Genomic DNA, 20897 nt, shown 5'->3' with positions numbered 1-20897 from the left:
CTCCTGCTCCTGAGACAGGGAGTTGCTCTGTACTTTGTTTTGTTTAAGCCACTATCTGCATAAACTTCTACGGAACCGTGGAGAGCTGTTCTTATTTTTTTTAAAGATTTTTCTTTTATTTATTTATTAATTAGAGACAGAGGGAGGGGGAGAGAAAGAGAGAGCGAGAGTAAGCAAGCGAGAATGGGCCTCCAGCCACTGCAAACGAACTCCAGATGCATGTGCCACCATGTGCATCTGGCTAACGTGGGACCTGGAGAATCGAACCACGGTCCTTAGGCTTCACCCCTAAGCCATCTCTCCAACTGCACAGAGCTGTTAATAACAGTTCTGCAGGCTGTTGTCTCTGGGCTCCTGTGCAGAAGAAATCGCTTGGAGTCCCCTGGTTCTGTTGACTCACCCTTGGTCACAGCTCAGTTCTTCCCACTGGTCATTCAGGCCCTGGAAACAGGTTCAGTTGGCGCCAGCGGGTGACGAGGCCAGTATGTGCCCATGTGTAGGGAGCCAACTCAGGTGGGGTGGGGAGCAGAAAGGACTGCAGAGCTGCTTGTAGTCCGGGTGTGCAAGGGTGAAACAGGGACCCGGGTGAAGGCCGGGGGAGAGGTGGATGAACTTCTGTAATTATCGCCACGATGGAGGAAGGAAGGTGGGAGGCGGTCGTCCCAGGCCGGGAGGTCTGGAGAGAGCAGGGCTCCTCCAGCCTATATGGAGGTTGGGACGACCCTGAGCTGGTTCCGGAGGGCTTTCCAGGGAGCGAGAGAAGCTCCCAGTGGGCACCCAGCATCCATCAGCAGATCTGTCCCTCTACACTGCTGCAGCCACGGGGCCCGGTGACGATGTTTGGTCTCAACTTTAACCTCTTGCTGTTCCCATGAGCCAGCTGTTTATTAATCTCTCTGGTCCTAAGTAAGTGCTAGGTGAGGATAAGGGCGAAGTTGAGGATCACAATCATCCCTCTGGGACCTCTTGTGGGACGCGCCTGAAGAAGAGGTCAGGGCTGGGGGTCCCAGAGAGCGGATCCGCCCACCACCACCGCGCCGGCACCACGGCCCGATAGGCCTGATTTGCTGGATGGATTAAAACACCTGCACTATCCCCCATCTTTTTTGTCCTGGTCTCTACTTCATCTCCCTTCAGCCTTGGTGCCTCTCACATCCTTCCTGGATGACCGTCTCCTCCCTGTGTAGGCCTCTGGGGTCTTATCTCTTCCAGCGTCTCCATCCACGAGCCCCGCCTCCCAACATCTTCTCCCCCCCCCCCACCCGCGCCTTGCTACGGCGCATGCGCCGCCCGCGCCCCTCCTTCTCCACTCCCATCCCCCCTCCGGCGCTTGGGCCTCGTCCCCTTCTCTGTCTCCCTCTCTTCCCCCCCCGTCGCCTCCCCAGACACCGACACCCCATTACTCCCGCGGTCTCAGCCCCAGCCTTGCTCTCCATCTCGCACCACCACCACCCGAGGTAAGATGGGAGGCCCGAGAGAAGGGGAGGGGCGAAGCATCCTGCATCCCCAGATAAACAAACCCCAGGAGGGGGCGGCCCAGACCCAGGGGCCTGGCGCGGGAGGAGAAGAATGGGGGGCTGGGCCTGGGGGAGGTGGCTGGCTCTGGGCGTACATCCCGAGGTCCTCCGTTGGGTAACGGGGAGTCCCTGAGGTTGCCCAACATCTAGAGCTGGTTACACGCAGGCCACCTGCGGACCCTGGAAGCGTCTGGGAGGAGGCTCCCCGTCTAGCTGACATCTGTTTCCAGCATTTGCCTACCTGCCGCCCCCCAACTCTGTACCCGCCCGCCCCCCAGGGCCACTGAAGACCATGACTAAGACAGATCCTGCCCCGATGGCCCCTCCGCCCCGAGGGGAGGAGGAAGAAGAGGAGGAAGAGGATGAGCCAGTTCCTGAAGCCCCCAGCCCCACCCAGGAGCGCCGGCAGAAGCCCGTTGTACACCCCTCCGCGCCTGCTCCCCTCCCCAAGGACTACGGTAACCACTGCCCCCATTCTGGGACCCAGCCTGGACCCTTGCACTGGGTCTGACCCCTGCTGGTGTGATGGTGGGGGGTTGCCAAAGGTGCTCCACGGGAGTTTTAGCTGCAGAGACCTTTAGACCTCCATTAATTTCATCCGCTCACTGGAGAATGGAATTAGAATAATTCTAGTCTTGGATTTATGACACATCATTCAGTCTTTTACTCAGTCAACAAACATGGTTTTGGAAGCCAATATGGACCTAGTTTTATGCTAGGAACTGAGGCCAGAGCCCAGAGTAAGGCTGTCCCAGGCTTTGCTGTGAGAGAGCTCACAGGCCTCAGTTTCAGCCACACACATAAGTATAAATATGTAATTACAGGACATGAAGAAGGCTGTGGCTATCAAGAGCAGAATGCTGCAAGGGCTAAAGACAAGGTTTCCTTAGGAAGTGACATCAGGGAATACCCTAGGATAGGGCAGGGCTGGGAGAAGAAGGAATGGCACTGAGCGAATACTGTGAAAGAAATAAAAGGTGGGGATATAATAGATAATGACTTTCTGCATGAGACTTAAGTAGTTGGGGCGTGTCTTTCTGATGAGGTACATTTTGGGCTAAGCCCCAAAGCTTGAAGAGTAAGCAGCCATAGGAGAAGCGGAAAAAGAGTTCTAGGCGCAGAGTAGCAAGTAGAGGCCCTGGGGCAGCTTGAAATGGAAAGACCTTAGAGCTGCATTTAGAGTGATCAGATTTGAGGTGAAAGATTGGCACGGGCCGATCTGAAAGGGACGTACAGGCTACTCTGAGACATATATATTCTAAGTGTGAGAGGGAGAGCAGAGTGATGTGTGTGTGTGTGTGTGTGTGTGTGTGTGTGTGTGTGTGTGTTGGGGTAATATAAAAGGAGAGGTGTGGAAGGTTTGATTGACAATCTTAAAAGCTCCCTCTGGCTTCTGGTTAGAGAGACATGGAGCCCAGCCAGGGTTGAGTACAGGAGAGACGGGAGAGGTTCTAGATGAGATTGGCTGAGAATTCCTAGCAGCTAGTGCCTGGCAGAAACTAGGTACTAGGTTCAGGGAGTTGGCATCGTCAGGGTGCGGCAGGAGGTATGACATCTGTGGGTATATCACCCACCAGGAGTGGATCTGAGAGGCAAATTCATTTTAGTCTGATAGAAAAACAGTATGATCTGAGTGCCAAGGATATGTGTGTGGTAGTCCATCCCAGGAAACTGGAAAACCTCTTTTGGAAATTCAGCTGGATCTGATAGGCCCTGTGGGAAATCACAGAGTCTATGTTGGGTCCTCTGAGGAATCCTGCTTATAGAACAAGAAATCTGGAGTGTGGTCTAGGCCAGAGAGAAAGCCAAAGGTGTATTCGTTTGTTAGTTTGGAAGTTAATTTAGCAGCCGTGCGTTGGCTGCATTGGCCCCACTGAATGCTGGTGCTGTCTGTGGCAGGTATCCATGGGCACACTGAGCTGCGGGGACAGAGAAGTAGACAAGGAAGACTGGAAACATCCCAGTGAGGGTGACAAGTGAGAATGGGAAATAAAGAACAAAAGAGGGGAGAGAAGGCCTGGGGGTATGGCTTGGTGTGCTACAGCCCACTAACCATAGTCAAGACTGAAACCCCATCTCCAGGGTGTGTGTGTGTGGAGGGGGTGGTAGAAATAGCGGAGCCAGGAAAGCATTGTGTTAAGTGGTGATTGGTGGTTTGAAAAGACAACTAAAGTCACAGATGCAGAAGGGCAGAGGGGTGGAGTTAGAGTTGGGGTGTGGGGAAGCTTTGCAAACACTTGCAAAGCCCTTTGCCTGCCTGGGAAAACAGCAAGTGCAAAGAGACAGGAATTTGCCCTGCACCCTGGAGGACAGGAGGAGGCCAGTGCTTCTGGAGGGGACTAAGGGAGAGGGAAGAGAAGCCAGGGAAGCCTAATTCTGCAGTGCGTTGTGCTTGTGAGGAGGACTTTGGACAGGACTCTGAGTAGGATGGGAGCCAGAGCAGGGTTCTGAGCCAAAACAGGCTGTGCTGTGAGTGAATGCGGAAGGACTCCTGATTCACCATCCATGTGGCGCTTCCCCGGGGCTGTGCAGGACCTGATCTTCATTTACTCATTCATTCAGCACACAGAGTTCCTGCCACGTGTCAGGCTCCTGCTGGGTGCTGATGTTGCCACAGAGAGCAACACTTACCAGCATCTAATGCAAGGAGACAGAAGTACCTCTGGGTGAGCCAGGCATGGTGGCACGCCTTAATCCTAGCACTTGGGAGTCAGAGGTAGGAGGATCCCTGTGAGTTCAAGGCCAGCCTGAGACTACATAGTGATTTCCAGGTCAGCCTGGGCTAGAGAGATGCCCTACTTCGAAACAGACAGACAGACAGACAAACAAAAAAGAAGTCCTTCTGGGTAGGACCCTGGTTGGCCACAGGCTGGAGCCTGCTCATTCATGGATACATCTTATGTGGCTGCACAATATTGGAAAGATCTGAGTTTTCTTTTTTCTTTTTGTTTTTTCAAGGCAGGGTCTCGCTGTAGTCCAGGTTGACCTGGAATTCACTATGTAGTCTCAGGGTGGCCTCAAACCCATGGCAATCCTCCTACCTCTGCTTCCCTAGTGCTGGGATTAAAGGCATGCGCCATCACGCCTGGCTCCAGGAGGCCATATTTTTAATGTGTGTTTTTATGTGGTGTTGGGGATCGAATTCAGGGCTTTGTGCATGCTAAGCAAGTTTTCAACCACTGAGCTCCATTCCCAGTGTTTAAATTTTGGAGATAAGGTGTTGCTGTATAGGTTAGGACGGTGTGAAGCTTTCTATTTTAGTCCAGGTTGGCCTCAAACACCTAATCTTCCTGCCTCAGGATTTCAAGTGTGTGTTTGCACACTCTTCACTGTGTCCACACTGACAGGGCACCTGGGGACCAGAGCCTTAGCGTCACCCATGAGCATGCAGCCTGGAAGGTGCCACACTTCTGGTCGTCATCTTGTTTTAATTTCTGAAGACGCTGCCTATCTGTATATTTAATCATTTAATTAGCTAATTGTGAACCTTCCTGATTTTCTGTTGGACACACAGACACAGAAAACGCCCCGAGGATTGACAGTGGCTGGTTTCCAACAGTTTAAAACCCTGCTTTAGAGGCTTTTGAAGGCTAGGCTGAGGCTCAGGATGGAAAGTGCGGTCAGTTTGCCAGTAGTGACTTCGGACCTCTCCTCACCCTAGCTTTCACCTTCTTCGACCCCAATGACCCTGCGTGCCAGGAGATTCTGTTTGATCCGCAGACCACCATCCCAGAGCTATTTGCTATCGTACGTCAGTGGGTGCCCCAAGTCCAGCACAAGATAGACGTCATCGGCAATGAGGTAGGAACACTTAGAGAAGTGGGAGAAGGGAAGGAGGGGATGTGCCCAAGTGTTTGGGTAACTCGTTCGGTCCTCTGCTCCTCGCAGATTCTGCGCAGAGGCTGCCATGTGAACGATCGCGATGGGCTCACCGACATGACACTGCTCCATTATGCGTGCAAGGCTGGGGCCCACGGAGTCGGTGAGGGTCCGAGCCCAAGCTCGCCCACCCTGACACCCTCAAAACCACCCAGACCCCATCTGGATCCCAGTGTGAAGCCCTGAGGTGCCCCGCGGAGGGAGCGCTTCCCGGCTGAGCCCGGCTCTTTTCGCAGGGGACCCGGCCGCGGCCGTGCGCCTCTCGCAGCAGCTGCTGGCCCTGGGCGCAGACGTGACCCTGCGCAGCCGCTGGACCAACATGAACGCGCTCCACTACGCCGCCTACTTCGACGTGCCCGACCTGGTGCGCGTGCTGCTGAAGGGCGCGCGGCCCCGCGGTGAGGAGGCGGGGCCTGGGCGGAGGGGCGGGGCCTGGGCGGAGGGGCGGGGCCGGCAGGGAGGGGGCGGGGCCTGGGCGGGAGAGAGGTAGGAGGAGGAGACGTGAAGGGACGGGGATCTGAGGTGACAGTGGGGATCTGGGCACGGGAGGCATGGCATGCGATGGAGGCACAGGGTGGGCAGAGGGCCTAGCGGTAAGAGGCGGGGCTTGCTGGAACTAGGTCTCTCATTCACCCTTCTTCACCCGCCCACTTCGCAGTGGTGAACTCCACCTGCAGTGACTTCAACCATGGCTCAGCCCTGCACATCGCAGCCTCGAACCTATGCCTGGGCGCAGCCAAATGTTTACTGGAGCATGGCGCCAACCCAGCGCTCAGGGTAATGTCACCTCTTACCGACTCCCATGCGCCAGTCACTTCCCTTCAGCAGGCCCAAGACCACTTCTGAAATGTTTCAAAATCCTCTGCACATTCAACACATGAAATCATAGTTGATATCCACATTATATGGCAGGTTGAGTCTTTTATAAGCCCTGTTTTGCAATGGAGAAAGTAAGTCAGGGAGATCTCTGAAGACACAACCTTCCTAAGGGCACGACCTATAGCATGGAGGGGTGACCTCATTCTCTGACTGGTTCCACCCCAGCATCAAAATCAAGGCTCTAACACATCCTAACCCAGATTCAAAGGGTAGATTTCCATTTTGTCTGTGTCTTAATATCCCAATCTTTCTTTTTCTTAAAAAAAAAAAAAAAAAAAAAAAGCAGAGCTAGAGAGATGGCTTAGTGGTTAAGGCACATGCCTTCAAAGCCTAAGGACCCAGGTTTGATTCTCCAGAACCCACATAAACCAGATGTACATGGTGGCACATATGTCTGGAGTTCCCTTGTAGTGGCTAGAGACCCTGCCGTGCATGTGCTCGCTCGCTCTCTGTCTCATAAGTAAATATAATTTTTTAAAAGTGTTTAGCCGGGCATGGTGGTGCATACCTTTAATCCCAGCACTCAGGAGGCAGAGGTAGTAGGATCAACATGAATTCAGGGCCACCCTGAGACTACATGGTGAATTCTTGGTCAGCCTAGGCTAACCATCTCAAAATAAATAAATAATAAAAAGCATTTGTTTATTTGCAGAGAGAGAGAGAGGAAGAAAGTAAGTAGGTATGGGTATACCAGGGCCACTTGCCACTGCATACAAACTGCAGACACTTGTACCACTTTGTGCATCTGGCTTTATGTGGGTACAAGGGAATCGAATTCAGGCTGCTCGGCTTTTGCAAGCAAGTGTCTTTCTGTTTGTTTTGTTTTATTCCAGGTAAGATCCATTCTAGCTCAGGCTGACCTGGATCTTACTCTGTAGTCCCAGGCTGGCTTCAGACTCACAGCCTCTGCCTTTCAAGTGCTGGAATTAAAGTCATGCACCATCACACCAGGCACAAGTCCCTTTAACCACTGAGACATCTTTCCAGCCCCCTTGTCCTTTCTTTGAAATATTAAAAAAATTTTAATAATTTATTTTTGAGAGAGAGAGAAAGATAAATAGGGAGAGAGAGGCAGAGAGACACAGAGAGAATGGGCACACCAGGACCTTTAGCCGCTGAAAACAAATTCTAGAAGCATGCGCTACCTTGTGCATCTGGCTTACATGGGTCCTGGGAAATTGAACCTGGGTCCTTTATCTTTACAGGCTGGTGCCTTAATCACTAAGCAATCCCTCTGGACCCTGAAATATTTTATTTATTTATTTTACAAGGAAAGAGGGGGCACGCCACTGCAAATGAACTCCAGATACATGCCTACTTTGTGCATCTGGCTTTATGTGGATACTGGGGAATTGGACCCTGACTAGCAGGCTTTGCAAGCAAGCACCTTTAACCACTGACCTATCTTTCCAGCTCACCTCTATCCTTTTTTATTCCCAGATTGGCCCAAGGTGTGAGCCATTCTCATTCCTGCTCCACCCAGACTGGAGGCGTGGGGCATGATGTCCGTGAGGGTGTGGCTGGTCCCACTGAGCATTCCTTTTCTTCCCTCTGACCACAGAATCGCAAGGGACAGGTGCCAGCAGAGGTGGTTCCAGACCCTATGGACATGTCCCTTGACAAAGCAGAGGCAGCGCTGGTGGCCAAAGAGCTTCGCACGCTGTTGGAGGAGGCTGTGCCACTGTCTTGTGCCCTTCCCAAGGTCACGTTACCCAACTATGACAACGTCCCGGGAAATCTCATGCTGAGTGCACTGGGCCTGCGCCTGGGAGACCGTGTGCTGCTGGATGGCCAGAAGGTCAGGAGCTAGGGTGTGGATGGAGGGGAAAGACTCAGCTCCCTCATGCCTGGGATCTGGATGCCTGGACTGCATACAGACTGTCTCCTTTGCCTACTTCCTAGTCATTTTCATAGTACTTCATTTCATCTCAAAGTAATTTTCTTTAAATTTATTTTATTTTATTTTTCGAGGTAAAGTCTTGCTTTCTAGCCCAGGCTGACCTGGAATTCACAGTGTTGTCTCAGGGTGGCCTTGAACTCACACTCTCCCTCCTGAGTGTTGGGATTAAAAGCATCCACCACCATGCCCAGCATAAAATTTTTATTTGTTTGTTTATTTATTTATTTGAGAGAGAAAGAATGGGTGCACCAGGGCCTCCAGCCACTGCAAACAAATTCCAGACACATGTGCCGCCTTGTGCATTTGGCTTATATGGGTACTGGAGAATTGAACCTAGTTCCTCAGACTTTATAGCCAAGTGCCTTAGCCACTAAGCAATCTCTCTAGAAAAATGGTTTTTTTAAAAAATTTTTATTTATTTATTTGAGAGCGACAGACACAGAGAAAGACAGATAGAGGGAGAGAGAGAGAATGGGCACGCCAGGGCTTCCAGCCTCTGCAAACGAACTCCAGACACGTGCGCCCCCTTGTGCATCTGGCTAACGGTGGGACCTGGGGAACCAAGCCTCGAACTGGGGTCCTTAGGCTTCACAGGCAAGCGCTTAACCGCTAAGCCATCTCTCCAGCCCTAGAAAAATATTTTTATTTGGTTGAGAGAGAGCAAGAATAGGGGCATACCAGGACATCTAGCCATTGCAAATGAACTTCAGACTCATGTGCCACCATGTGCATCTGGTTTATGTGGGTACCATCTCTACAGTCTCCATTAAGTAAATTTTTTTTTTTGGAGGTAGGGTCTCACTCTAGTTCAGGCTGACCTGGAATTCACTATGTAGTCTCAGGGTGGCCTCGAACTCATGGCGATCCTCCTACCTCTGCCTTCTGGTTAAAAAGAACTTTGAGGAATGGAGAGATGGTTTAGCGGTAAAGGCACTTGCCTGCAAAGCCTAAGGACCCAGGTTAAATTCCCCAGTACCCATATAAAGCCAGATGCACATGGTGGTACATGCATCTGGAGTTTATTTGCAGTGTTCAGAGGTCCTGGCACTCACACCCATTTTTTTCTCTATATATCTGCCCCCCTCTCTCTCTCCAATAAATAAATAAAATTTTAAAATATGGACTGGAGAGATAGATGGCTTAACGGTTAAGGCACTTGCCTGCAAAGCCTAAGGACCCATGTTTGATCTCTCTCCAGATTCCACGTAAGTCAGATGCACAGAAGTGACACAGTCACGAGGTTGCACATGCACACTAGGTGGCACGAGCGTCTAGAGTTTGATTTCAGTGGCTTAGGCCCTGGTGCACCATTCTCTCTCACACTCTCTCTTAAAAGAAAATACACACACACACACACAATATTTATTTAAGCTGGATGTGGTGGCACATGCCTTTTGTCCCAGCACTTGGGAGGCAGAGGTAGGAGGATCGCTGTGAATTCAAGATTAGCCTGAGACTACATAGTTCCAGGTCAGTCTGGGCTAGAATGAGACCCTACCTGGAAAAAAAAATTATTTATTTAAAAGAGATTGAGAGAGCTTGTGAGAGAGGATGGGAACTCCAGGCCCTCTTGCCACTATAAACACAATGCAGACTTTGTGCATCTGGCTTTATGTAGGTCCTGGGGATTGACAGACCCAGCGCATAACAGTGACAGCTCAGCATAGTTGTGGCTGAAATAGTAATCAGTATGGCTCTTCAACCTGAGGCTCCCCTGGGGTTCCTGTGGCCACCTTTGGTGATTCACCTCCACCCTAAGCATTGTCGGGACTTTACTGAGCCAGTACAGGCTCAAAGGCTCGTGGGTGTAGCCTAGGAGAAGAGAAGGTGAGAGTAAGTACCTCGAGGAAGGCAAACAGATGGAAAGGGTAGGGGAGCTTTGACCCCAAAGTCTGACTTTGGCACCATAGCTTGTTCTTGGTTTCCAAGGATGGGGTAGAGAGGAATCTTTGTTATGTAGGCGTCCCAGCTTTCCTTTACTGACCTGGTGTCCCTCATGCTCTGTGCAGGTCCAGTGTGTTCATGGGATAACAAGAGCTCCAGCTCTACTCCCATGGAGCTCTGCGTAACGAGGGAGGGACAGTCAGGGGCTGCTCTGGCTGAGATCATTTCCGATGGCAGCAAGGGCTGTGGAAAGCATTCAGTGCCTGAGTTTAGGAAACCATCCCTGGCTAGAGGCAGGGCGGTGTGCACTGAGATGTTCAGAAAGCTTCCCTGAGGAGGTGATGTCCAAACTGAGGAAAAGGAGCTCACCTTGCAAGGACATAGACAGCAGGTATGAAGATCCAGGGATGGGACAGAGCAGTGCTACAGGAGAGGAGTTATGGAGAAAGGAAGAAGGTGGAGAGGTCAAAGGGGACTGAATCATACTAGGCCCACCTGCAGGCCACCAGGAGGAAATTTTATTTTGTTTCTTGGATAGTGAGAAACCATACAAGTCACATTTCCTTTCCTGATCATGAGTTCAGTATGTACCATATAGAGAGAGCTTTTAGTATATGATCCAGTCAAACCCAGGGGACAATTTATTTTATTCTATTTTGTTTTATTTGATAGAAAGAGGCAGATAGAGAGAAAGAGAATGGGCATGCTAGGGCCCCTAGCCACTGCAAGTGAACCCAGACACATGTGTCGCCTTGTGCATCTGGCTTTACGTGGGTACTGGGGGATCGAACCCAGGTCATTAGGCTTTGCAGGTAAGTGCCTTAACCACTGAGCCATCTCTCCAGCCCCCAGAGGACAATTAAAATAAAATGTTTTTATTTATTTATTTGAAGGAGGAAGGAAGGGGGAGGGGGGAAGAGAGAAAGAGAATGGGCACACCAGGACAAAGACTTCTTGCTATGGCAAATGAACTCCAGATGTATGCACCACTTTGTGCATCTGCCTATATATGGGTACTGGGGAGTTGAACTTCAGATTACAAATGTGCACTGCACCGCCATGCTGAGTTGGGGTGGCACATTTTGTATGTGTGGGTTCATGTGTGGAGGTCAGAGGATAACCTGGAGTGCTGTTCCTCAGGTGCTGAACATCACTGTGACAGAGTCCATCATTGGAGTGGAGCTTACTAATTAGGCAGGAAGCCTCATTGATCTATCTAGCTGTTAGTATTGGGATTACAAGTGCATGCTGCCATGCCCGTTATTGTACATGGGTTTTAACGATCAGACTCAGGTCCTCATGTTTGCAAGGCAAGCACTTGACTTACAGCTGTCTTCCCAGCTCTAGTACACAGTTTTTTGTTTTATTTTTTTTTGAGATAGGGTCTTGCTCTAGTCCAGGCTGACACAGAATTCATTATGTAATGTCAGACTGGCCTTGAACTCACAGTGATCCTTCTCCCTCTGCCTCCCAAGTGCTGGGATTAAAGACATGTGTCACCATACTGGACACTCAAGGACATGTTTTTAAAGATTTATTTATTTAATTAATTTACTTATTTATTTATTTAAGAGTGGGAAAGTGAGGGAGTGAGAGAATGAATGAATATGGGTGCACCAGGACCTCTAGCTACTGCAAATCAACTCCAGATCCATATACCACCATGTGAATCTGGCTTACATGGGTTCTGGGGAATCAAACCATGGTCCTTAGTCTTTGCAGGAAGGTGCTTTAACTGCTAAGCTATCTCTGTAGCCCAAGAACACATTAAAACACACACACACACACACACACACACACACACACACACAAACATATATATGGAGAAGGGGGGAGTTTTTAAAAATTTTTTTGTTGTTGTTTATTTATTTATTTGAGAGCAAAAGACAGAGAGAGAAAGAGGCAGACAGACAGAGAGAGAGAGAATGGGCGCACCAGGGCCTCCAGCCACTGCAAGCGAACTCCAGACGCGTGCGCCCCTTGTGCATCTGGCTAACGTGGGTCCTGGGGAGTTGAGCCTCAAACCAGGGTCCTTAGGCTTGACAGGCAAGCACCTAACAGCTAAGCCATCTCTCCAGCCCTTGTTTTTGTTTTTTGAGGTAGGGTCTCACTCCAGTTTAGGCTGACCTGGAACTCACTATGTAGTCTCAGCATGGCCTCAAACTCACGGTGATCTACCTACCTCTGCCTCCCAGGTGCTGGGATTAAAGGTGTGCACCACCACACCCGGCTTGTAAAAATAATTTTTAAGGCCGGCATGGTGGCACATGTCTTTAATCCTAGCACTTAAGAGGCAGAGGTAGGAGGACTGCCATGAGTTTAAGGCCACCTGAAGACTACATAATACATTTTTTTAAAAATATATTTTATTTATTTGAGAGAGACGAAGAGGCAGAGAGAGAGAGAATGGGCATGTTAGGGCCTCCAGCCATGGCAAACAAATTCCAGACACATGCTCCCCCTTGTGTATCTGGCTTATGTGGATCCTGGGGAATCGAACCGGTATCCTTTGGCTTTGTAGACAGATGCCTTAACTGCTAAACCATCTCTCCAGTCGCCCCCCCCCCCCGAATTTTTTAACAATATCTTTTATTTTTATATATTTGAGAGAAAGAGAGCGGAGGGGGGGAGAATGGGTGTGCTAGGCCCTCTGGCCACTGCAAACAAACTCCAGGTACATGTGCCACTTTGTGCATATGGCTTTTACTTGGGTACTGGGGAGTCAAACCTGGGTTGTTAGGCTTTGCAGGTAAGACAGAGAGAAAGAGAGCATGCAACTATAAATGGGTGCGCCAGAGCCTCTTGCTGCTGTAAACTTCAGATGTGTGCATCACTTTATGCATCTGGCTTTATGTGGGTACTGGGGAATTGAACCCTGGTCCAGCAGGCTTTACAAGCAAATGCCTTTAACCACTGAACTCTCTCTCCAGACATAGAACACATTTTTTTAATTAACAATTTCCATTATTGTAAACATCCCATGGTAATGCCCTCCCTCCCCCACTTTCCCCTTTGAAACTCCATTCTCCATCATATCCCCTTCCCCTCTCAATCAGTCTCTCTTTTATTTTGATGTCATGATCTTTTCCTCCTATTATGATGGTTTTGGAGACACATTTTTTTTTGAGGTAGTGTCCCACTTTTAGCTCAGGCTGACCTGGAATTCACTACATAGTCTCATGCTGGCCTCAAACTCATAGCAATCCTCCTACCTCTGCCTCTCAAGTGCTTGGATTAAAGGTGTGCACCACCATGCCACCCAGGTTAGGATTAAGACTGGGCCTCAGTAGTCTTGGTTGACCTGAACTTCACTGTGTAGCCCAGGCTCGCTGCCGTCCTGCCACAGCCTCGTGAATGTTGGTTGGGATTATAGGCGTGAGCGTCATGCATCAACTTTTGGTTTAAATTGTCATTTGTGACTAGTGGCTATTTACTGTATGAGATACGACATCTTTTTAAAAAAATATGTATATTTATTTATTTGACAGAGAAAGAGCGAGAGAGAAAGAGTGAGAGAATGGGTGTGCCAGGGCCTCTAGCCACTGCAAACAAACTCCAGACATGTATGCCCTCATGTGCATATGGTTTATATGGGTCCCGGGGACTCAAACCTGGGTCCTTTGGCCTTGCAGGCAAATGCCTTAACTGCTAAGTCATCCCTCCAGCCCTATAATAATATTTTAAAAAATGAATTCAGGGCTGGAGAGGTGGCTTAGCGGTTAAGTGCTCGCCTGTGAAGCCTAAGGACCCCGGTTCGAGGCTCAGTTCCCCAGGTCCCACGTTAGCCAGATGCCCAAGGGGCCCACACGTCTGGAGTTCGTTTGCAGTGGCTGGAAGCCCTGGCGCGCCCATTCTCTCTCTCTGTCCCTCTATCTGTCTTTTTCTCTGTGTCTGTCGCTCTCAAATAAATAAATAAAAAAGAACAAAGAAAATATTAAAAAAAAAAGAGGGGGCTGGAGAAATGGCTTAGCGTAAGCCTAAGGACCCCGGTTCGAGGCTCGATTCCCCAGGACCCACGTTAGCCAGATGCACAAGGGGGCGCATGCATCTGGAATTCGTCTGCAGTGGCTGGAAGCCCTGGCACACCCATTCTCTCTCTCTCTGCCTCGTTCTCTGTCTGTCGCTCTCAAATAAATAAATAAAAATAAACCAAAAAATTAAAAAAAAATGAATTCATTGTTTTATTTTATTTATTTGAAAGAGAGAAAGATGCAGATGTATAGAGAGAATAGGCACTCCAGGGCCTTCAGCTACTGCAAATGAACTCCAGAAACATACATTACCTTGTGCATCTGGCTTATGTGGGTCCTTGGGAATCAAAATTGGGTCCTTTGGCTTTGCAGGCTAGCACCTTAACTGCTATGTCATCTCTCCATCCCCTACATAACAATCTTTATTTTTCTTATAATGCTGGGAATGGAACCTAGGACCTGTGTATGCTGGGTAAGTGGTCTACCTGCCTTTCTAACAGTCTCATTAAGTGGATACAATCTTTGTTCCACCTGGCAGATAAGGAAACTGAGGCATAAAGAGGTTTAGTCACAGAGCCAGTAAATGGCAATGTCAGAGCTGAGGTTTGAGCCTAGGGCCCACATCCACCGTACCATGATGCCTGTATGTCAGGGGTCCACCACGGCCCCTGTGCAAGCATGTCCTCCCTGTCCTCAGACGGGCACGCTGCGGTTCTGTGGGACCACTGAGTTTGCCAGTGGCCAGTGGGTCGGTGTGGAGCTTGACGAACCCGAGGGCAAGAACGACGGCAGTGTTGGGGGTGTCCGGTACTTCATCTGCCCTCCCAAGCAAGGTCAGTTTCTCTGGGGCCACTGGGCGCGTTGGGGTCTCCTCAGTCCTGCCACCGCTGCCCAGGTAGTTTGGGCAGAGGCAGGGCACAGGCAGGGCAGAGGCTCGGGCAACACTAAGCCGAGGCTCTCTCCCCCCCAGGTCTCTTTGCTTCTGTGTCCAAGATCTCCAAGGCCGTGGACGCACCCCCCTCCTCTGTCACCTCCACACCTCGGACTCCCCGTATGGACTTCTCCCGTGTCACTGGCAAAGGCCGAAGGGAACACAAAGGTCAGGGAAGGAGCCTTAGGGGGTTGGGATGAGCCAATCTTGGGGACAGTATGTGGGTGACTCACCTTCTGGATTCCTTTCCTCCTCTGTTCCTGTCTTAGAGGATAAGCTCTGAATTTCTGCTTCTGGGAACCAGTTGCTCTTTTGGCTTCCCACTGCCCCCACCCAGCTTTTGTAAGGGCCTGTGCACCCCTGCTTCCTGTGGCCTAGCTTCCCCTCAGGCCTCTCCTACTTTTAAAGACTAATTTGTGTGTGTGTGTGTGTTTAGGGGTGCGCCATGGCCTCTTACCACTGCAGGTGAACTCTGGATGTACGTGGCACTCTGTGTATCTAACTGTTGAAGTTAGCTCCTCGTTGCTGGCAGAAAGTACCCAACCAAAAGCAGTTTATGGGAGGAAAGGGTTTATTTTGGTTTATAGATGTGAGGGGGAGCTCCGTGATGGCAGTGGAAGATGTGGCATGAGCAGAGGCTGGACACCACCTCTTGGCCAACATCAGGTGGAAAATAGCAGCAGGAGCAGCCCTGGCAAGGGGAAGCTGGTTATAACACCCATAAGCCCACCCTTAAAAATATTGCTCCTCCAGGAGGCTCCAATTTTAAAAAATATGTTTTTTATTAGAGAGAAAGAAGGATGGAGGGGGAGAGAGAGAGAAAGAATGGGCACACCAGGGCCTCCAGGCACTGCAAATGAACTCCAGATGCATGTGTCACCTTGTGCATCTGGTTTATGTGGGTCCTGGGGAATTGAACCACGGTCGTTTGGCTTTGCAGGCATGCACTTTAACCACTAAGCCATCTGTCCAGCCCCAAGGCTCCAATTTCTAAACTGTCACCAGCTGGGGAACTAACATTCAGAACACATAAGTTCATGGGGGAAACCTGAATCAAACCACTACACTGGCTTTATGAAGGTACTGGGGAATCAAAGTACCAAACAGGCCATCAGGCTTTACAAACAAGTGTTTTTAACTGCGGAGCAATCTCTCCAGCCCTTATCTACTCATTTTTGAGATGTGATCTCATGTTACTCAGGGTGATCTCAAACTCCTGAACTCAAGTGATCTTACCTCAGTCTCCTAAGTACGGAGTTATAGGAATATACCACTGCATCCAGCTGTTTTATTTTTTTATTCTTTGCAAGCTGGGCATTGCACCCAGGATTTTGTACAAGGCAAACACCTCTCCTGGGCTATACCTCAACCCCTTCCCTATATTTCAAAGGACAGTTTCTGGCTTCCTGACTTTGGCCTCAGGTTTTTCCTTTGGCCCACGTCTTTACCCTCTATCCCCAGGCAAGAAGAAATCTCCATCCTCCCCCTCTCTGGGCAGCCTGCAGCAGCGTGAGGGTGCCAAAGCAGAGGTTGGAGACCAGGTTCTTGTGGCTGGCCAGAAGCAAGGCATTGTGCGCTTCTTCGGGAAGACAGACTTTGCTCCAGGTGAGGGTGGGGGCACTTGGCGGGGGTGGGGTGGGGAGACAGGCGGGGAAATGATGTACCCTGACAATGGCCTGCTGCAGGTTACTGGTACGGCATCGAGCTGGACCAGCCCACTGGCAAGCATGATGGCTCTGTCTTTGGTGTCCGGTACTTCACCTGTCCTCCAAGGCATGGGGTTTTTGCGCCAGCATCTCGCATCCAGAGGTGAGCCTCACTCTGACCCTTGGCCCAGGGGTCCACCCACAGCCCTGGTCCACCCTCAGATGGTCTTCTCTTCTTGGACCAGCTGGACAGCATGGTTCAGCGTGGTTGAATCCCATACTCTCGCTTCTTCTTCTGGGTGCCCTGGAGCTCAGCTCCTGGTCTTTTGGGGCTCTGAGTTCTGTTTGTGTCTCCCTAGGATTGGTGGATCGACTGATCCTCCTGGGGACAGTGTTGGAGCCAAAAAAGTGCATCAAGTGACAAGTGAGTAAGGGTCTGGGTTTGGGGAGGAGTGTAGGTCTGTGAATGGGAGGAAAGGGCATGTGGGTTTTCATATATGTACTAATGAGATCCTGTGTATTAAACTGGGGACACAGGCTAAGGAAAATGTGAGACAGGATCCCAAGGAGGTTATGAACTATAGGATATGAAGAAATTAAGGCTCTAAGAGTGGCTCAGTGGTAGAGCACTTGTCTAGAGTCCACAGTGAGGGGCTGGGGGCATGGCTCAGAGGTAGAGCACTTGTCCAGAATCCACAGTGAGGGGCTGGGGGCGGGGCTCAGCGGTAGAGCACTTGCTTAGTCTTTGTGAGGCCCTAGGTTTTATCTCCAGTAGGGAAAACAAAACAAAACAAAAACAAAATGAAAAAACACAACCCCCAACCTGAAAGAGTTGAGTTTGAAGGATCAAGAGTTCAAGAGTCACCTAGGCTATGTAGTGAGAACCTGTTGCAAAAAATAAAAATAAAAAAGAAATTCCAAACCTAGCTAACAAAAATAAAATAGCAAGGCGCTAAACAGGTGTGTGTGTGTGTTGGGGGGGACTGTAGTGTTTAATGGAGAACATGGGTAATTATTGGGCAACCTGTGAGAATTGACATGGTTCAAATAGAAATGAGCAAATCCAGGTAGGTCCTGTAGACATGGTTAGATTATTGATAGAATCTTGGTGGGTATTGAGGACACAAGTGTATTTATCATCCCCTCACCTGAAACCCTGCCCTCCCTTCTAGTGACACAGCCCAAGCGTACCTTCACAACAGTCCGGACCCCAAAGGACATTGCATCAGAGAACTCTATCTCCAGGTGGGTGGCCAACCCCTGTTCCCTCTCGTGTGGGATGTTAGGAAGAGACAGACATGCACAAGGGCATCAGACACAGGAGTCCAAAGCTCTGGATGGGGCAGGAAATGGAGACTAAATTAAGCTAAGCTGGGCATGAAGCTGTGCTCCCAGCAGTTGGGAGGCTGAGGCAGGGTCACGAGTTTGACACCAGCCTGGGCTGTATAGTAAGACCATGTTTTACAAAAGCAACTTAAAAAACAAAACAAAAGAAAAACAAAGTGAAAAACAGAAAAGGGGTGGAGGAGATAGCTCAATTGTTAAAAGTGGTTGGCTTACAAGCACAAGGACCTGAGTTTGATCCCCAGAATCCCTGTGACATGCCACGTGTGGTGATGTGCACCTGTAATCCCAGCACTGAGGAGGCAGAGACAGGAGGAGTCTTGGGGCTTGCAGGCTAGTCTAGCCTAATTGGTGAGCACCAGTGTAACAAGAGACCCTCTCTCAAAAAGAGATGGGTGGGTGCAAGCCAGGCATGGTGGCGCACGCCTTTAATCCCAGCAGTCAGGAGGCACAGGTGGGAGGATTGCCTTGAGTTCAAGGACACCCTGAGACATAGTGAATTCCAGGTCAGCCTGGGCTAGAGTGAAATCCTACCTCGAAAAAACAAAAAAAGAGGGAGAGATGGGTGGCCCATAACACCTGAGTTTGTTCTCAGGCCTTCACATTTACTCAGACATATGCACATACAAGTGTGCCACACATGTATGAACACATGCACATGCATGCATATCACAGACACATGTCCATAAAACAAGGGTGGGAGAGAGAACTCAGTGGTTAAGTGTGCTTCCTGCACATGCATGAGAGCCTGAGGGACCTGAGACTGCCTGAATTAGATTCTCCAGCACCCCCATAAATAGCTGGATATGGTTATACATGTTTGTAACCCCAGTCCTATGAGGAGCCAAGACCAGAGTATCCCTGGGGTTTGCAAAACAATCTTCAAGCTCTGGAATCAGTAAGAGACTCCAAAGAAAAACAGAAGGATGACTGTGGGAGGGGAACACTGAAGGTTCTCCTCTGCCCTCTGCAAATGGTCTCCCAGGGTGCCACCTAAGTGCAAAACAAAACAAAACAAAGGAAAAGTTTTGACCAGTAAGCATGCCCAGAAGCTTTAAGAGTGGCTGACACTGACCTCTGGTGGCTTCAACTTTTAGGGACAGGTGAAAGACTCAGACACCTTGACATACCACACAAACCTAAGAAGGCACATCTAGAGAAAGAATTCCAGATTGGGGGGAGAGGGCGAGGAAGCCAGGTGCTCCACATCTTCAGCCACATGAATCGGTTCTCTCTTTCAGATTACTCTTCTGCTGCTGGTTCCCCTGGATGCTGAGGGCGGAGATGCAGTCTTAGAGGCCCTGGCTACCTGACAGAGTCCCCTCTAGCATCTCCTGACACAAGGAGCCCCCAGTCACCCTGAGATAGAGTCCCAGTGATACCTCCAGAATAGAGACCCCCATTAGCCTTCAATCACTGAGGTCCCATTACTAACAGACCCTCCCCCAAATACAGACCCCCATGTCACCCCGAAGGAGATTCCATGAGTAGCACCTTCAGGTTAGTTCCTGTCTCCCACCCCTCAGAGCAGACCCCCTGCCAGTGAACAGATTTCTACATCACCCAAGTGATGGTGACTCTCTCCATAACAGGACATTCTTGAGTCATTTACCAGTGGATCAGAAGTCCCATGAACAAACAGCCCCTATCCATCCTCCTTAAAATAAACATAGGTGACACTGTCCGTTACAGACCATTTCACTAGCTCCATTTAACTATCTCCATTTAACATCACTCCCCTCAAGATGTCGTGACCCATGGTCACCTTGAAGCCCTTATACTGAAGACCCTCTATCAGAGACTGCCTCCATTCACAAAGACACTTGTTCTTAACCCTCAAGACAAGACCTACTTAACCAGCCCACTGTCACCCCCAATCTACAGACACCAAAATGGTCCTGTAAGTGTGAATGACAGGACTCCAAGTCTTCCTATCTTTGCACCCTCAAGAAACCCCCAGTGCCTTGTATGAAGCCCACCCCACATGGCCCACAGCCCCTGTGCTGGCCAGGCTACCAGAAAATTCTCTATTTTTAAAGAAATGACTTCCCCTTTGGGGGAATCCCAAAATTTGGAGACCCCATTCTGGAACTCTGGGGAGTCCAAACTCCGGAGTATATATGTCCCAACTCCACCCCATGTCTCCAAGTTCTACAGTCTCTAGAAGTCCCCAAGATTCTAACGCCCAGATCCCCCAAATTACACAATCCCTAAATCCCCAGGGAATCAACAATTTAAAAATCCAATTCCAAGCCCTCAGAAAACCCTAATAATGGGGTCCTTGGGGCCAGGATAGAGGAACCTGCTGTCAAGATAATGCGTTCCAGGCTCCTGAGGCACTTCAAACTCTATTCCCAGGCACCAGGAGCGCCCCCCCCCAAAAAAAAGTCCCATCGCTGGTACAGACTAGAGAACTTAAGTCCTTAGTCTACGGATCTCCCAAACCCCATATTCCAAGACCCCTATCCCAGGGGAACTCCCAAATCTCAAAGCTTCCATCTCTAATGCGTGGAAGGCCCCAAGGGGACTCCAAATCTTGGAGCCCCCATTTCAATCTACCTTCTGGTCACAGGTCCAAGACACTAAACCTAAGTTACTGGCCCCAATGACCTCACAGCACTTGGGCCAGCCAGACCAACAGCCTGAGGGAGAACTTGAAGGCCCCGTGGGTCCAGAGCGGCCCAGGGGCCCTGACCACCCAGAACAGCTCGCGACTGCCCCTTCACTGCATGTCCCCAGACTCAGCATGACTCCTGTCCTCTCCAATAAAGACGTTTCTATGGCCTCCCTGTGTCAGGTTTTCTGGGGGTTACTGCCCTGCCCAGTACCCTGGCAGAGAGGACGGGGGGCATGCTGGTTCCCATCGGGTGAAAGGGCCGGGAGGCGCAGCCCGTCCCTGAGCAGGCGCGGCGGGCGTTGGCGGGGGTCGGGGGCTGGAGACGCGCT

At 50.2% G+C, this 20897-nt stretch overlaps 1 protein-coding gene across 2 annotated transcripts; it reads left to right on the top strand.

Moving 5' to 3' along the window:
- Positions 1–1300: 1300 nt before the first annotated feature.
- Clip3 (CAP-Gly domain containing linker protein 3) lies at positions 1301–20736 on the top strand. Of its 2 annotated transcripts, none has more exons than XM_045155018.1 (14): positions 1301–1457; positions 1796–1975; positions 5179–5318; positions 5406–5499; positions 5633–5794; positions 6055–6173; positions 7837–8073; positions 14728–14863; positions 15001–15129; positions 16423–16566; positions 16647–16770; positions 16967–17031; positions 17780–17852; positions 19193–20736. In XM_045155018.1, exons 2-14 carry the CDS (start codon positions 1810–1812, stop codon positions 19245–19247), a joined length of 1644 nt encoding a protein of 547 aa, XP_045010953.1. In that variant the 5' UTR covers positions 1301–1457; positions 1796–1809; the 3' UTR covers positions 19248–20736. The 2 variants fall into 2 exon arrangements, with proteins under 2 accessions (XP_045010953.1, XP_004659998.1); XM_004659941.3 differs by having other exon boundaries at positions 1305–1457; positions 1684–1975.
- Positions 20737–20897: the final 161 nt, after the last annotated feature.

Source organism: Jaculus jaculus, chromosome 7, assembly GCF_020740685.1.
Source record: "Jaculus jaculus isolate mJacJac1 chromosome 7, mJacJac1.mat.Y.cur, whole genome shotgun sequence".
Lineage (NCBI taxonomy): Eukaryota > Metazoa > Chordata > Mammalia > Rodentia > Dipodidae > Jaculus > Jaculus jaculus.
The sequence above is the reverse complement of the archived record's forward strand: the minus strand, read 5'-3'. Positions and strand labels throughout refer to the sequence as shown.

Coding starts and splice junctions, on each gene's coding strand:
- Clip3 (XM_045155018.1), top strand. CDS start 1,810: ATGACTAAGACAGATCCTGCCCCGATGGCCCCTCCGCCCCGAGGGGAG. Junction 1,976..5,178: donor TCCCCTCCCCAAGGACTACG/GTAACCACTGCC, acceptor TCCTCACCCTAG/CTTTCACCTTCTTCGACCCC. Junction 17,853..19,192: donor TCAGAGAACTCTATCTCCAG/GTGGGTGGCCAA, acceptor TCTCTCTTTCAG/ATTACTCTTCTGCTGCTGGT.